Raw genomic sequence first — 19535 nt, forward strand, 5'->3', positions numbered from 1 at the left:
TTTCAGTTCTAAATTATTTTCAAAAGTATTTCCAGAAAATAATAATAATAATTATCAATAAAAAATTGCAAACAGAGTAATTATCGTACGATTTGCAACACTGGTGCGGAACAGAGGAATCGCAGAAAATAGCTATGTCTTTGACCGTTCACTCCACCTTCATTTACGGGGAGAAGGAGAGTGATGATGCAGAAGAGTGGTGGTAACCAATGCTAAATAACATTATTGAGATCGCATATTTCTGAGAATCACATTGAACGGATGGAACTGATGATGCCGTAGTCCACTTTATTCAAATTAACTTGGCGCGCTCGCAAAAAAAACGTTTCTCTTTTGGTATCTTCACCTTTTTTGTATCAATTTTAAATATTTTCAATTTAATAATATAAACAACATTACATATCAATTTCTGTCCAGTCATCGGCGAATCCAGAGATGACCGGACGCCTCACCCCTGACAGAGAAGTAATTCAAATGAAAATTAATTGTGAAATAAGAAATTCGGATTAATAATTTGAAGAAAATAAATGTAAGTTCTGCATTTTTATTCATTCTGAACATATTTCGTATTTCATATTTTTAGTATTTATATTTTAATAAATAATGATTCTTGTTATAGAAAAAATACAGAATAGAAAGAGAGTACTGTACGGTATGCTGGAACCTGGAAGGTGAAGGCTAAACATTTCAAGACAACATTTTATTAAAAAAACACTGATTCTACATTGTTAATTCCACTTCAATCAATTCAATGAGAAATCAAGTATATAATCAATGTTTTTTAATTATGGAAAAGTCCCACAGTATCAATAAGTAGGCCTATTCAACAAACTTTAACAGAACTTAAAGGAAAACTTGATGATAAAGACAGAGCTTACTTTTACACTATTCCGTTGAGCTGAGAACTAGTGAAGTTGCTTTCTAAGTCTTCCTTTCTCTTTTACATGTGGGTGGATGACAGGATGACACTCACCCCATAATTTGAAATTCAAAATATTACAAATATTGAATCTATTAATAGAATACCGTATTAATGGAGACAGTAGCCTATATCGGACTACGTGACTAAATAAGTGGACCATAGACGATACGATGATTTCCGTTTTCTTCGGAAACTGGAATAGTTAGATAATGCCCAGGTTACATCAGAATCTCTGTCAAGGTTACTACAGGAAGGATATTCAGTGGGTTCTTGACTTTGTAGAATATTCTAGAAAACTCTTACAACTTGAGATGCAGGCACCTGATTGGACAAGACGACTACCAAAAGTACATTGAGACTAAATATCCTTCAATAGTGTTTCAAAGCGTGTTTCTACCAACTATCGATGACATTTAGATGTAAAATATAGGCTACTCTTTCAAGTTGTTATAATAGCATCCAGGAGTTTTACGTGACTATGAATTTCGGGGTTCTCTGCAACGAAGTTATATAATCTAGTAAATGTATTCAAAAGTATCGATTACGAATGTTTGAGCGAGGAGACTCCAATTTTTACAAGAACTAATTCTTCAACATTCAGGATCTGGCCTACTCTTTTGAACTCACCGTTCCACCTGGACAAAAGTTGCAGTCTACTCTACTGAGATCCTGAGATGTTACTCTTGATTTAAAAAAAATAAGACATCCAGAAATCTAATTTATTAGAAATAATACTAGAAAAATCTATATTTAAGATGAGCAAGACACTCGCGAGAAGCCTATGTAGACATTACATAGCCTACTCACTTTAGGCTGTAGGTTAACAGTTATTATTATTGATTTTTATGGAGATATGAAGCAGAATCTATAGTTTCGAAAAATTGCTGTATGTGAATACTGTATTTGTTATATTATTTAACATCAATGAATATTATTGCGTTGTGTTTGGAGTCCGTATTTGGAATGATGTTCGAAAATTGTGTCAGAGAATCTTCTGACCAAAACCGTGTGAAAATCTTTTCATCTCTCTTTCTTCTTCTTCTTCTTCTTCTTCTTCTTCTTCTTCTTCTTCTTCTTCATCATCTCCTCCTCCTCCTCCTCCTCCTCTCCTCCTCCTCCTCCTTATTCTTCTTCTTCGTCTCCCGCATTATCTCCTCTCTTCGCTATCTCATCTTTTCTCTCATATGCACGTGTTCCTACGTGTGCATTGCAGTGTAACAATCAAGGAGAAGAAAGAAGAGAAGAGATTACGGCAGAGGTACAAGTAGGTTAACGTCAACTCTTGCGTGTTTTATACTGTGTAGTCTTTATAATACTGTATAGTGTATAGCGTCATAGCAGAACTATACGCAGTACGGTATGCTAGCGGCAGGCAGTCTCTCCTACTGATGCTCTCCTGAAGTCCAATAGGTCAGACCCATTGTACTTCTTGAACAACTATTTCACTTTTGTACTAGTGACACATAACAAATTACAGTGATATACATCTTTAGAAGTAGATCATTCGATGATGGTTGGCTGATCGCACCGATTTTGTGTGTTCTTTCTTTGCTTTCTGTTTTGTCTCCCATAACTGGTTGCCTGGGGAAATAGGTCATTTAAAAAGAATGCGATCTTATGATTGGCTGTGGACACATGTTGGTGTTGTACAATATCAGGCAAATAAAATTGATAACAATTAGAGTGAAGTCAATAGATCTTGTTGAAAAATCGAATTTGAAAAGAATGGTATACTGTATAATGGTACACGAATACTTTTTCACTAATCTTATAAAAATTTTCTTAACTTTCCAATCAATTTATCAAGTTTAACAATAACCAATCACCAGCAATAACGAAATCAACATACACCAATTATAAAATCATTAATTAAAAAAGGATATGACAAATTAAAAATATTTTGAAACTTGATATTTGAGACAGAAACCTTGTTTAAATAATGCTCCAGTGAATAAACCAATAACCAATTTTATTGCTGAATGAAAAAAGCCAAGTCATTGTTAAAGCTGAGTCATAGTTAAGCTGACTGTCAAGTCAAGTTGACTGAACTGAGGTTGAAAGTACGGTACGGTAGTTATAGTTGAGCAGTAGTTAGCCGTACGGTTGTGGTTTTTATTGTTATAAAGCGGTAGAATTAACGTCATAAATAACTGTAGTACTTTATGTTGTGTCTGAATCGGTTATTGCGCTTACACAGTTCGTTCATCTTCCATACAACCGTCTATGGAATCCTTATTTCTTAATCTACTTGATCCTCGTACCGTATTTACTGAGTCTTGTGCATAAGTTTTTAGTACGTAGGCCTATACCCAAGTACGTAGCAATGGGACAATAATTCGAATAGCCTATTGCCTGATGAAGCTGTTCTGTTGATAACAATGGGAGTATACAGTCATTGTTCTATTATACCCAATAAGTTGTTTTTCTATAGGAAAGTTCTTTAAAATAGTAATAAATTAACAATAATGCTACGGTAATTTAAACAAATTTATGAAAAATGAGAAATGGGAAGGAATTGAAGAATTACAGCTATAAAAAATCTGGTTGAATTTGAGAGGGATCTTGATAAAATCGAATAGGACAGGAATGAAATATTAATCGATTATTTGTCTATAATATGAATGAACAATAAAAAAGTGTGTAAAAACTTATTATGCGCCACATTCCACTTTTAATCAGCTATGCTTATGATTTATTTGTATGTACAAAAACAGTGAGATACAGACATAATAATCATAGCATCAGCTGATAAAGAGTGAAGAGTGAAATGCGCGTGTTCGTGGCGCATAATGTGCACGCACCTTTTATTTTATTCATTCATTTATTTATTTATTGTACAAAATACTACAATTATAATAATTATGATTATGACATTGAAGGAAAAAATAGGCCGAGCCTGTACTATTTCTTTTCAAAAATTTTGATAAAAAGTTAATATTGTCCAAAGTTTAAGGTTATAACCTTAAGGTTTTTAACCTTAATGTGCATAGAAAGAGTACGGTAGTTGGTGCCTACATTAAAAGTGAGAGGTGGGAAAAATTGAGAAAAGCATAAAGTGGAGCAATTTGGAAGAGAAAATTACTTGAAATTCTGATTAAAAAACAATTAATTTAGGTACTGATACAAAAATTTCTGTGAAAAATGTAGAATTAAGAAATTCTCTTTGAAATACAACGGAGCCAGAAAATAAAAGTCAATAAGAGTCAGAAATAAGAGTTTATATTAAACAAGAACTTGAAAAGGCCATTTCAAGGACTGCTCTCCTTTTCTGCCAAATGAATGTAATTTTCCTTGAAAGCTGCATATACAATTGACAGAAGCATAAAATGAGTCTCCTGCACTTCAAGCTGCAGATCTGCTCTGGATTCGGAGATGCCACGGATCTCATAGCATAATAGCAGTAACCTAGGTAACGGTAACCTACATTTACCGATATATAGTAAATTTGATGGCATTAAATCGGAAATTGCCGTCAAAGCCACGATCTGATGCCTCTAAAAATAGTTTCTATGATAGTTCCGTCTAATCAGTTGTCCCTTTTCATTCTTGCTGCAATACCGTTCATAATTGTTTTTGCTTCTTTATAAACAGATCATGGTGATTCCTGTAGACGTATCAGAGAGGTAGGTATAATTCAAGGTCTTTTCTCTATAGTTCAAAGGCTATAACTAGTCGAAAATTATGATAATGTGAAATTAATCACAGTTTCTTTTACATGACTGATTTTCTAGTCTCTTAAAACGTTTGACTATCAATAGTCCATTTTTAAATATAAAAAGAAATAGGCCTATCTCATATTCTCTTACATGTGGATTCATAGTGCCGTTGTTATTTTTTCTTTTTTTTTATATTAATATTGTACCGGTATTGAAATAGCACACGGATTTAAAATGTTTTCTATTTGACAACGTGGCATTGATGGATAGTGTAAAGCAGAAATAACCATGATCTTGATCAAGATTAGAAATTAAAGGACCTTGAGTCTCCTTGTAACATGATCCTTCGTTCAAGTTCAAGTACGGTTAGACTTGCTGGATATACTGTGGAGATCAGTTGTTTCTCAAAGTACTGTCAGCCGTACTTGATTCTTTTGATTTAGAATAAAAGAAGAACACAAACAATTCATAGTTAACTATAATGTTATTATACCACATCCATAATCCATTATCCACTTTGGACATTTCTGTACATTATTGAACAAATTTTTTATTGATATAATTAACCTATTATTTTGGCATTTGAAATCAGACATTGAAATTTCACATAATATTGTCAGATCTCTGTCTATCTTGAACAAGCTGTCACAACTTGTGAGTTTACTCGAAATATATGTATTTTATCATTAGTCACTTTTTCCAATGAGTTCTCCTATGAGCCCAGATCCCATTAAATAAGAGTACAGTAATATTCGTTTTTGGTTTTCTACAATCCAAATTTCTCTTTCTGTAAAGTGAGCCTTAACGTTTTTAGCACGTGTATGATCTTACAGTATATGATTTAGAGCAGTAGTATGACATGACAATGAACCCGTGTATTATTTGTGAACAGATGATAAACAATAATATTATAAAACAATGGACTGCATGGTTCAAAAATCAGCTGATGTATTTTCCGTAGAAGGCCAATGATCACTTTCTCTACGCCCATTATTACTTGAAATATATTTGATAGACGTGATGACTATTCTATCATGCTCTGGCAAGTTGCTGTTTCTGGCGCTCTGTCAACAGATATGATAAAGATACAATTGTCAATATAATGCTGATAGACTACATATTTGTTGTCTAATCTATTGTTTCAAAACTAAATGATGAGTGTACAGTTCTTTTGTGTTGTTAAATACTGTTCATTGTTTCTGTGTTTTTCGTAATAGGGTATTGAAGGATTATCCTATCTTATCAGAAATTAGAAACTTTGGCTTATATTCCGCTTGTTTTGAAAACTGGGAATTAATGGAAAATTATTGAGGAAATAATAAAAATCGCTCGGATTAGTATAAATTCATCTTGTGAATTAGAATTTATAAGATTATTATTAAAACTGTTTATATGACCTCATTTAGACTATTATCAAGATCAGGGAGAGAAAAAGTTTTGTGTTTATCCTGCTGCTTATTCTCTCTCAATCATTTATTTGATGTTGTGTTTGTGTAAATAAACAAAATGAAAATGCGTTAAAAGAATTTCATTGTTCCGTTGAAGAATGAGAAAAGTGGAGAAGGAAATCTCATCTTGAACTTGAAACTTTAGTAAGAGGCCTTTTGGCTTTATAAAGGCACAAATACAAGATGGTTGTAGATGGTTCGGACATGTTTACAGGATGAATAAAAACAGAATGCAAAAGAATAGTGCTTAGAGAAACTTCATAGAAAAGGGGGCAGAATGATAATGAGGTGGAGGGATGAGATCAGAGATGATCAACTAAGAATGGGTTATCGAGGATGGAGAAGATTGATTGAAGACAGATAAAGGCTTGTAGAAATGATACCTATGCATTCTACATTGGGCTGTAGAGCTACAGCTAAAAATATTAATTCACCTGTTAATCCACTTCATTTATCAATTAAAACCCTAAATTAGCATACGTCAATCTTCCTTATAATTTTATATTCACAACCATACATATAGTAAATTGATTAATTTTGATCATTTACTTGAGGAGAGACAAAAATAGCCATGATTAATAATGTTGACCTAAGAAACCATTTTTTTCAAGTTGAAAAATCACTCTTTAAATATAATGTTAGTAGTACTGTAGTATTTAAACTTCTAAGCGGTTACATTTTCAAATTCTAGATAGAATTTTAAGCTTTATGGAAAATCCACTACTTGATAAAAATGAAGAAGAGTGAAGAAAGACAACTAAACATTGACATTGACTTAGTGTAAGCATACAAAACTATTGTTTCTCTATGGTGTAGGCTAAGTCTGCTGTTCATAATACTGTATAAAGGCTCTTCATACATCATCAATGGATCAAGTCATTAAAATCGTTCTACAATTTAGCCACTGATTCATAATACAGAATAAATTCATAATAAACAGAACTTTAGTCTGAACTGTGAAGTCTCTGTCAACGTGAATGTAAAAAGCGGTCGCTCAAACATAGCATTCGGTCTAGGTCAGCGTTCGAAGTTAGTGGAGCAATTCTTTGTAGACATGATCTCAACGGAATGTGAGTGAGAATACCAAATAGAGAGAAGATATTAGGAGATTGATTGTGTGGAAGAGATAAATTGTCAGTAAAAGAGTTGAGAGAAATGAAAGCCAATGGGCTTGGATAAAGTTAGCCACTGAGAAAGTTTGTGAGAGAGTAGAGTGTAGAGCATAAGTAGTTCTCGCACTATGTGGGCATTTCGATGACATCAATAATTTAAAGATTGATAGAATGATTTATGAATCGAGTATGTCCATTGAACCATTCCATGATTCATTCACTCAGTCCTGTTTACTTTTCAATTATAAATAGAGTATGAAAAACCATGTGTTCTGTGTTAATGTATTTAGGCTGGAGTTGAGAAGAGCTACTTTATTAGAAATCAAGTTATTACTTTCCTTAACCTAGTACCATAGGTGACGAAAGTATTGCTTGCTCTCCGAAAAAAATTAAGGTACCCCAATCTCCAAATTTCTATACTTCTCAAGGTCCAGCACTGAGTCGTGTGTGTGTGTGTGTCCACAATATCTCATCTCCCAATTAACGGAATGACTTGAAATTTGTAACTTTTTAGGTCCTTACAATATAGTGTGTGCGCGCGCGTGTGTGTGTGTGTGTGTGTGTGTGTGTGTGTGGTGTGTGTGTGTGTGTGTGTGTGTGTGTGTGTGTGTGTGTGTGTGTCCACGATATCTCATCTCCCAATTAACGGAATAACTTGAAATTTGTAACTTTAGGTCCTTACAATATAAGAATCCGACACGAACAATTTCGATCAGATGCAATTCAAGATGGCGGCTAAAATGGCGAAAATGTTGTCAAAAACAGGGCTTTTCACGATTTTCTAGAAAACGATTCCAACGATTTTGATCAAATTAACACTTAAAATAGTCATTGATAAGCACTATCAACTGCCACGAGTCCTATATCTGTAAAAATTTCAGGAGCTCCGCCCCATCTATGCAGAGTTCGATTTTAGATTCCCAATTATCAGGCTTCAGATACAATTTAAACAAAAAATTTCAAGTGGAAAAGATCGAGCATTAAAATCTCTACAATTGATGTTCAGTAACATTTCCACCTAAAATTGAAAATAAGCTCGATGTTCGAGAAAATTAGATTATTCAATTTGCAAACTGTTAGCTAGTGTAAATTCTATTAAATCAATCACTATGAAGAGATAGCAGACTTAATGTGTCTGCAGCGTTATTGTCCTGTCACCAGCTGGCTTAAATATTTGAATAGTAGACTTGAGATGCGCGTGAACACTAGCGTCAGTTGATCAATTTTCATAACGGCAAGGAAAGTTGTGTGAGTGCGCCACACCAGATTTTTTTTATTTATTTTACTATTAATTATTTCACCTACGCCGGAAGAATACGAAGAGAATACCATTGAGAGTCTACGAATGGACTCGAAACCAAAATCAAAAGCGGGGTAGGCCAAGGAAAATATGAATGGCCAAAGTTCGAAAAGAGATGGAATGCAGAGGTTTGCGACAGGAGGACTGGATGGGGAGCGATGGCGGAGGGCATGCGAGAAGCGACTCATAGTTGCAAAAACTTGCAAAAAAAATTGAGTACTGATTTAGGTTATACAATATTTTCAAAAGAAATCTATCAGTTATAAGTCAATGCTTCTTTCATTAAGCATTAAGGTAATAATATATTTTACCAGTAAATTAGTAGGCTAAGTATCCTTGATTCTTTCTACTCTATTGATGAAAAAATCATTTTTAAAATAATATCCAATTGAATCGCTACGGTACATCTCCACACCAATATAAGTAAAATGCATAGATTTTGTAAACTTAGGAAAACCTCTACCAAAAGAAAATGTACATTATTTCATAAAAGTATTATTACTTTACAGTTTTTGATGATTCTTGCTGGCTTAATTTGGAGACAATTATAACGATAATTCATGAATGATTATGATTTGAAATGGAAAGTTTTTTGTCATTGTTAATATTTTTAATGAGGCATAGTACTATGCCCCACGTGGAGCATAAAGCTTGCTGTACTTTTATTTAGCGAATACGAAATACACTTTACTAACTTGTATTAACTAACTTGTGGATAAAGTGAGTTATTTCAAAATGGGAAATAATTTAACAATGTAGCCTGTAAATATAGAACGAAAAGAATTGCACAATTATAGCATAAACAGAAAATATAATCGGTAGTAGTTCATCTACTCGTGAGACTGGAAATGTGATTAGAATTTTGAGTAGCATGTGGTGAAAAACATAGTGATTAGAAGAAAGGAGAAAATAATGGAAAGAGAAAGAGTTGTCTCCTTTTTTTTGTGTGGGATAGGAAGGAGTTGACCTCTGTGAGTCAAGGTTTCAGAGCTGTAAAAATTGACCATGAATACATTTTAGCCATGTTTGTGTTGCATTGAAATCGGTATATATGTATGCGGTAGGCCAACATGCAACTCGAATGCATAGCTTTTACCACCTCTTCCAATTCATTTCTCTGCCCCTTTATCCTCGTCTATTCACGCCGGCATGTATGCTGAACTCGCTTCCTGTTGTTGTCCTTAGTTGATGTAGCTGGTGCTGATACATTCATTTGTCGGTATTATTCACAAATCTTCTCTGTCCTTCAGCGACAAGGTTTCTTTGTCGGTGCATTTCTAATATCAGCACACTTTCAATAGTTCTAGTTCTATTCAACTTATTTGTGCTAATTTTTAACATGCATGGCATGCTTCTAGGAAGCTCTAATGAAAAAAATGAAAAATGACTCTTCATCTGTTCTGTGAACACTCATACAATACGCCTTTACTAATGTGAGTTAGTTACGGTATATTCAATTCGAACTTTCATTTGCCATAATAGTTTAGAAATAAGACATAAATCATAATAGTTTACAATACAAAGTAAAGCCAAATGATAATCAATCCTTATGCTTATACAGTACTAAAAAATTAAACTTTGTCAATCCAAAAATAACAAATAGTAGGCGCTGCCTGCAAAATCGAAGTTTTAATAATAGTTATATTAATCGAAATTTCCCATACAAAAATTCCAATTACAAAATAAATAAATGAGATAGAAATTAATATACAGAATATGGCGAATGAAAATAATATAAACAAAATAGGCCTAACGTAAAAAAAGTATAACTAAAAATTGAAAATAATGTAAAATGTATTATTCGAAGCATTAAATTATTGACAAAATAGGCTGCTAGCATATTATTAAATGTGAATTTTATGTTGCGGCTGAGAAGATGAATAATATTGGAGTATATTCGAGAATTAACAAAATTGCAATTACAATAAATGAAATATGTGACTTACCTACAGTCAACAGATAATAGTTGTAGGCCTTTAAATGTGTGTATGAATTTGGAGATATTCATTGATTCTATTCATTCTAATATGTTGAAAATTGTCCTCGGCTTGACATCATGTGTAATGTTTGTTAATTTGAAAATTATCTTGACATATATTATTAATATTTATTACACATTACAAGTGTATTTTTTCAATTAGTAGACAGTAAATCGATCTTCATTTTATTTGAAATATTTTCGCATTATATTTCAGGATGATTCCGGAAAATTAAATTTTGAGAGACAAATATATAAATATGTTAGGAGAATGATGGCAGGGACCGATGTTATGCTTCTATGTGCTACTTTATGATTTTATTGACTTTGGAAAAACAATGGGTGAATGCATATATCATCGTTTAGATTACAACTTATGATGAATATAATACAAATATTATGCTAAAATACTGCCTGAGTGGATAACCTCCACCCAAGATAATTAGAATAGGCCTACATATATGAAGTCACGTATTCTAATTGCTTTGTCCTCACCTATATATATATATATATATATATATATATATATATTATATATATATATATATATATATATATATATCATATACAGAATTGAAAAAGGTGCCCATAAATCAGGGCGTGATTCCTCACATCAAAAGAAGAAATAAATACTAATTAACATAGGTCCGAAAATGCTTATCGTTACCAAGTTATACAGAGAGAAAGATTTCGTCTGAATTCCAGTTCCCCTGCCCTAAGGATATTCGTTGGCTAATTAAGATGTACAATTTAGCGTACTTGATGTAAAATGAACTGAAAAATTGAATAAAACCGTCTCCAGAACTGTAGCTAATTTTTAAGATATGTGACGAAATACGCCAAACTTGGTCCCTGAAAAACAAGCTCGTTTAAGGTTTGAAGCAGATTTACTATGTTAAATGTACAATAAACAAAAAATATTTTATTACAGAACTTGTAGAAAGTTAAATTTTGAAGAGAAAGATGTAAAATAATTCTATAATAGACAAACGCAACCTCTAAAAAAATAATCCTTAATTACATTTGTAGAGAGCTTAACAGATTTTGTCTATTTTTCATGCGTTTTGTATTTGTATTTAATGAAGTATTATTTTTTCATGAGTGCCTGTGTACACGATATCTCATCTCCCAATTAACGGGATGACTTGAAATTTGTAACTTTAGGTCCTTACAATATAAGGATCCGAATAAAACAATTTCGATCAAATGCAATTCAAGATGGCGGCTAAAATGGCGAAAATGTTGTCAAAAACAGGGTTTTTCGCGATTTTCTCGAAAACGGCTCCAACGATTTTGATAAAATTTATACCTGAAATAGTCATTGATGAGCTCTATCAACTGCCACAAGTCCAATATGTATGTAAAAATTTCAGGAGCTCCGCCCCATCTATGCAAATTTTGATTTTAGGTTCCAAATTAAAAGTCGCTCATAACCTTTATTTGGACAATTTATTTTATGAAATAAAATGTGATGAAAAGAAGTTTTGGACTGTAGTCGGTTTCTTTGTCCTTAAGTTGATTGTAAATTATGAATAAATGATGAATGATGAATTATCAGGCTTCAGATACAATATTTAAACAAAAAAAAATCAAGAGGAAAAGATTAAGTATGAAAATCTCTACAATTAATGACCAGTAACATTTTCACCTAAAATTGAAAATAAGCTCGAAATTCGAGAAAATGTGATTATTCAATTGCAAACTGTTGATCCTATTAAACCATTCACTATGAAGAGATAGCAGACCTAGTGTGTCTCCAGCGTTATTGTCCTGTCACCAGCTGGCTCAGATCTTTGAATAGTATATAGACTTGATATGCGCGTGAACACTAGCGTCAGGTGATCAATTTTCATAACGGCAAGGAAAGTTGTGTGAGTGCGCCACACCAGATTTTTTCATTTCATTTGTACGCTAAATTGTACATCTTAATTAACAGCCAACAAATACCCATATGGCAGGGGAACTGAAATTCATACGAAATCTTTCACCCTGTATAACTTGATAAATATGTATATTACACAAATCAATCACCGGTATAAGCATTTTCGGACCTATGTTAATTGAAACTTTTTTCTTCTTTTGATGTGAGGAATCACGCCCTGACTTATGGGCACCTTTTTCAGAACACTCTGTATAAACAGTTACTATTATATAAACATAATATATAGTAAATTTATAACTGTATATAAACATATAGTAACTCTGATATTGTAACTGTATTCCATACCGCCACCTGTAACTCCTACGCAATTTTTTTTTTTTTATTGTTTGGTTTTCTGATAAGAGAACACGGTGACTTTTCAAAGAAAGCAGAATTAGCATAGGTACCGGTACAGGAAGTATTAAGTGAATGAATATTCATATCTGCTTGTCTACATTCTCCAATAATGTCCATGCTCTGCTATTTAAGACACTTTGTTATTGGTAGAACTTTTTTATTTCACCTTATTTATTTCTTTAGAATTGGTAAAAATTCGCATTGTTATTTTATTCAGATTCTTAAATATTCCGTGTTAAGGAATTGTAAAAGTTGCGAAATATGTGAATTTCTTATTCTGAAACAATAATTTATTGATGCAAGAAAGCTGTAGTACCTACCTCTTCACCCGAGCAGACTGTTTGCTTTCTCAATTCAAAGGGAAAGTCACTATTCAATGTCGTCACTTTCAGAATAACTAGACTGTTCCGTGCTCACAGATTAACAATTAGATACCATTATAAAAAAACTTGATTTCCTTTGCTACATAATTATCGAGAGTAGAGTACGGTAATTCGATCTCCACCCAGCATTCATAGGCCTACAATGTATACTCGACTCATTACATATGATTATGCAATTAATATTCTTGCTCATCATTTTAATTAGCTACATTGGTTACCCAATAAGTTTGTCTAATTAAAATTTGCTCATGACTGTTCTTAAGTAGGTACAGAATGTTACTAAATATTTAATCCACCGATTATTATAGGCTTGATATTTTATTCAATTGAATGTTAGATTTTCAAGAATTTATTTTATTTGTAATTTAATTCAATTTCATCAAGAACAAATAAAACTATAATATTTCTGAAAGTAGCCGATCTCTAATAAGCCCAATGTCATCATAATTATAAATTCACACATCATCTGAGTTAATTTTTAATGTCTTAACCCGAATTATGAAATTCTAGGAAAAATAATATTTTTATTTTTACCTATTGGGAAATGTTGAAGTTAAAATAAATATTCATGGTTCAACTTGAAAGATGAATTTATCGCTTCAAATAATATGTAAACATTTTATTTTGAAGCCAATCAAACCTTTATAATTGTATATCAATGTGTTTTCTGAAATCTATTTTAAAATTATTGTAATTTTTTACAACGAAATAATAATTGTATTATATTATTATAAATAAATAATATTCTTATGATTTCAGAACAAATGGAGTGTCGGGAAGTATTCTGACGAACGGATTTCCACGACAAATCAAGCTGTTTAATAAGCTGTCTTCGTACATAATGCAAGAGGATCTACTACAGCCAAACCTCACAGTCAGGGAATCCATGATGATCGCAGCTAGACTCAAACTCGGAAACGAATTGTCTGACAGAGATAAGAATGCTGCAGTGAGTAGTCGTGCCTACTTTTCAAAATACTGTTATTTAATATTGTTTTAAATACTTCTTATTAAATCCACATCCTTGTTCTCCAATCAATCGATTCTTTTAATTTGAAAATATATTATTGAATCGATGACGGCCTGTGCAATTTTAATATTAGAGGTCAATTTTGATGCTGTTTGTACCAAAACGAAGGTTAGCGCTATTGCATGTGAAGATTTCGAATTGTTTTATTTTAGAAGAATATATTTAAATTTATAATCAGGTGCAAGAAAACATTAGTCAAATTAATGATTGGGATGGTTAGTGCGATCTTGACGCGTTTTTAAGCGTAGAGTTACGTGCCAAAAAATTTAGCATTGCCTATTAAACTATTCGAAACTATGAAATCAGTGGAAAATAATAAGGTTTTGATAAAAAATTTTTACAAGTGGACTTATTATAATAAAGGAAGTGGCGCTTTGCGCAGAACAGGGTAGAGACGAGTCAGTCGCGATTACCGTATCGTAGATAACAAAAATAATATTAGGTATGTCATAATAGACCAATGAATCGATTTCAATCTATTATTTTTTAATCAGAATAGAATAATTGAGTTATTATTTACTATGTGTTATTATATAATAATCAATCTATTATTTTTTAATCAGAATAGAATAACTGAATTGAATTATGATTGTACAAAGTGTGCCAGAGAAACTTAGCCTACTTATTTGAAAAAAAATCCCATACGTTGAATTGGTCGTGTAGAGGGACAGGAGGGAGCGCATCTGGAGGGGGAAGTTCTCAAGTTTATCCACCCTTAAGTAAATTATCCATCATGCTCTAGTCTAGAGAGCACCGGGCCTTCGCAGTTGAGAGCTTCTTTTCTAATGGTCGATCGATCACCTTCCGCGCTCGATTTGAAATTCCTCCCCACAGACTCGTTCCTGGCCATAATTCGTTTCTGTCGTGGATTAACTCATTTCAGGAGTGTGGAAGTGTCGCTAAACCCGGAAATGGACTTCAACGAAACATCAGGACTCCAGAAAATATCTGAAGAGTGAGACAGTCAGTTGTGCGTTCTCCCTGGCGTTCGGTTCGCAAACACGCAGCTGCTATAGCAATTTCTGACTCCCCTGTTCGACGGATTTTCCATGAAGACCTTCAACTTCATCCCTATAAATTGGCTGTTGTTCAAGAATTGACTGAACGCGATTTTGTTGCCCGTCAAAATGCATGTGATATGCTGATTGACATCCTGTCTGAAGACGCCATTGCCAATACACCGATTGATATACAACAACGAAACTTCAAAAATCGACCTCATCAGTGTATGAGGGGTCGCCATTGGTCTAATCTCATTTTCAAGACTGCATGGAAAAGAATTGAGATATTGTATTCTCATATAAGAAAGTATTAGAACAATATCTGAAGTACTTTTGTTTTCATTGACCTTTCAAATAAGTAAGTATCTCTGGCGAACCTTGTACATTTCTTGCTCATTGCTTCAGACTTTCCACTCAACAAAAACTTAATTGGCTAAATACGATTATTATCTACTAACAAATCCACTCTTATTAATTGGGACATTTATATTTGTTTAATACTTTGTATAGAAGCACTAAATAATTATATCATATCAATCACTAGATAGCTCAATAAATAATCTTCAACAACTCTTTATTTTTTCTTAGCCTCATCACTCAATATTACTACTGTACTTCTAAATACAATAGAAGAGCTACTTTTTTGCAATTTTCAGAGGTATCCTTGATTAAGTATTGCAGCGATGTAGAGACAGTTTATTTTCTTATCGTTCTCATCGTTGCGACACTTTTACGCATGAAGCACTACGGTACAATTTTTTTCTAATGAAAAACGGTTTGCTGGTATTTAATTACACCAGTACAAAACCTAATATATACTTTTGGTCCTCGTATCATCCAAGTTACTAATTATTCCTTTTTTTATATTATTTCGCTCTGTTAAATGAGATGTTAGATCTTTTCAATCCTCTTCTACCAGTTATTATTAATTGTTCCTCTTCTATTTGGTCTCTGTTTAATAACATAGTAGATTGTTTCCAGGCCTCATGTTTTGCATTTCTCTAAAGTTTTGTCTGTTACAGGTGCGAGAAATCCTTGTGACGTTGGGCTTGACTAAGTGTGCGGATACATTCACAGACAGACTGTCGGGTGGCCAGAGAAAGAGGGTGTCCGTGGGACTCGAACTCGTCAATAACCCGCCAGTTATATTTTTAGATGAACCAACCACGTGAGTTTCATTTTTATTCTTTGCTGAGGGTGATGATGCCCGCATGAGCTTCAGGCACGTGGGTGATTTGTACGGTAATGAGGCGGATGATAATAAGAGATGACTGAACCTACAGTTCAAGGTGGGTTCCAAACCACCGGGAAGCGATTTCTCAACTCATGAATCATATATTCAGAGGAGTTGGCTCTTCAAGTGGTCAACCTTCCAACGGGAGTAGCAGGCGCATGATTTTTGACCTATCAAAGCGATAATGGCTTATCAGCGCGACCACTGAGTCAAACCAATTCCCAAATTGAAAAGTCATACAACAGATGATTGACATTGTCGTAAGCCAACCTAATCCGCCATTGGCTGTTTTCACTCTCGCCGATACGACAGAATAGAATGGGCTAATTAAATTGGTGTATCGACAATCAGACCTGTTCATGATAGGTAGCCTAATGATAACTGCACGAGGTCTACTGATGTTCACAGAACTACTAGTTATTGATTGGAGATAAGAATTGACTTAAATTGATTAATCCCCAATGAAGAATGAACGAGATATAGGCCTATTGAGGAGAAGCTGTAAGCAAACGTTTCGTTTGAGGATGTGGTTAATTACGGTTCAAGTTCGTTCAAGTTGAATCTGATTGCCCAATTAATATTTCTCAATCGACGTTAATAATTCAGGCTACAAAGCTGAATTTTTTACTATTGAAAAAAGTTGGTATTAAATTACACCTAGGATAGTGTAAGATTGAACTGCTTCTAAAAGTTTCAAGTCTTATATTTCTACACCATTTCAAATTAAATCTATGAGAATAATACTGATGATTATTTCTTTTTTTACGAAAATCGCCATTAATTAATTCAGTCGTTTTCGACGCAGGAAAGAATAATTATTCTTTGAATGGTTTTCCCATCACTTAATGCATACCGGTACTTCGATATGATTATTGAAAGAATCCATTTTCAATTATTCTGTACATAATTTGATTAATTCTAATCACTTTTATCAATTATCAGAACAAGTATTACTCTACCTTACTAATTTAAAGAGGTTTGAATTCTTTACAATTTTTTTGTTATTTACAATTTTTCATACTTCGTGTATTCGTATCTCGTATTTATTTCACATTTCTTACCTAAAACGTCTCTCACAAATCGAAGACCATTTATCGATTAAATAACAACCGTATGTGCCGTAGGTATTTATTTTCCTAAGATTACAATTTTTATCAGGTAGGTAATCCATAGAAAATGTATACTGTATATTAGTAACCAAAGTGATTAGTTTATTCTTCAACTAGCAGGTAACCCGTGCTCCGCAAGGATTCTATTTTAAAAGTTGACAAACTGAAAACTTGACCGAGTGGAATCTTGAAGAGTTTTAAGTAGGCCTAGAACTATTTCTGTTCAAGAATCTATATGCAAAATTTCAAGTTGATCAGTCCAGTAGTTTAGACGTGATGGATGCGTCAAACAAAATTTTCCTATACGTGTATAAGTCAGTTCTTTCCTTTAATCATAATATAAATAAGTTCTTCAACTTGGCGCTAACCTAATAAAGTTACAGAACTCAAATCTTTTTTTTAGAAACCTTCCTCAATCAACTTAATGCCAACCTGAAAAAAGGGACTGGTTAATAATTTAGTTGTAAATGGAATTTGAACATTAATTCTGAAAAATCTAGAAGGAAAATTAAAATTTGGGCTTCGAGATGCACGAGATTGATATTTTTAGAATCTATGTGAAAAATTTGGAGATCCAATAAATCATTCCCGTTTTTCCGGTATGCAATCCACAAGTTGGCATGCAAACAAACACAACCCTACTCTATCTTTTATACAGATGATTGAAACTCCCGTACAGTTCAATTATGATCGATTTACAGTTTAATTATGATCGATGTACAGTACCTATATCAAAAGATTTTGAAACTACTTGAACTGAAATTATTTGTGCATGAATGAGACAAGTTTTATAACATTATTGCAAAGTTAAACAGTTGACATTTAAACTTTGTTATTTATTTTGAATCAATTCCTCAATGTAGATAGGTATATGAACAGAGCCATCTCTAGGTTGCTGGAGGCTCCAGCAGTTGAAGATGAGTCAGATTAATAAATAGAACTATAAACAAACAATTTTTACTCATTCAATCGTATGTTCTTCAGTAGCCTATTTGATCTTAATTTGAAACTTACATCGGCCCACCTTATATCACTTGGAATTCAGGCTTTTGAACATGAACCATGCTCATCTATTATGAATATATCTTATGGGGTTATTAACTTATTAAAAAATGTGATGAAAAATGAAATTTTATACCTTGATTCCTCGAATGTCACATTTTATATTTAGCTCTTTTAACCAATTGATAACTGGATGCAGCTCTTTATTTTGAGGTCTACCTGGAAGCAATGGATGGGTTACTCCACAGTAATGTGACTCATGTTGTACTGTATTATGGAGATATTTACCAACAATTTTGCTAATATTGAACATTTGATTGTGTTACACAGGGGTCTAGACATAGTAGCCATCAATAACTGCATAGAACTGTTGAAGGAGCTGTCAAGCCAGGGCAGAACAATCGTTTGCACCATTCACCAGCCGACTGCTTCCATGTTCAACATGTTCGACAATGTGTACATGCTTGCCAAGGGCCAATGCATCTACCATGGCACTTCACACCAACTGGTGCCTTTTCTTAGTAATTGCAACCTCGACTGTCCTGCCACCTACAATCCAACTGATTTCGGTAACTTTATTATATGTTTTTTTTTAATCAAATCTTTTATTCATACATTCAATCACAAGGGAGTGTCTCAGATCTGCGACATTTCAATTGTCTAGTGTATGAACAGAACCTGCAATGTTCTGTTTGATTGGGTTTTAAAGGTACAAGGAAAGGTTAAGGAGGTTAGGTTTTGGCTTTTGAAAAACAATATGTTAATACACACTTTTTATGTATTTAAACACGACATGCAGTCAATTATTTAGTAAATAATTAAAAACTTTTACTTACTGACTGAAGTACTTTCGATCATCTAGCGATCATTTTCAACAGTCAAACTTCAACAGACTGTTGAAAATTATCGTTACTTCAGTCAATAAGTAAAAGTTTTTAATTATTTACTTAATATTTGAATACATATCGTGTTTAAATACATAAAAAAGCAGCTAGGAATGGATCAAGAAACCATCACCTTTTAATATGTTAATATTAGTTGAATTGTTTTGATAGTTTTAGATAATAAACACAATTGCTGTG

General features: G+C 33.1%; 1 protein-coding gene across 1 annotated transcript in view; it reads left to right on the forward strand.

The window, feature by feature from the left end:
• LOC111046238 (ATP-binding cassette sub-family G member 4) overlaps positions 1-19535 on the forward strand; it is a 46290-nt gene that overhangs the window by 14335 nt on the left and 12420 nt on the right. Inside the window, exons 3-5 of the mRNA XM_039429448.1 lie at positions 13837-14026; positions 16131-16276; positions 18784-19022. Coding sequence (XP_039285382.1) covers positions 13837-14026; positions 16131-16276; positions 18784-19022 — 575 coding nt within the window. The remainder of the gene's footprint in view (positions 1-13836; positions 14027-16130; positions 16277-18783; positions 19023-19535) is intronic.

This window comes from Nilaparvata lugens, chromosome 5 (assembly GCF_014356525.2).
Source record: "Nilaparvata lugens isolate BPH chromosome 5, ASM1435652v1, whole genome shotgun sequence".
NCBI lineage: Eukaryota > Metazoa > Arthropoda > Insecta > Hemiptera > Delphacidae > Nilaparvata > Nilaparvata lugens.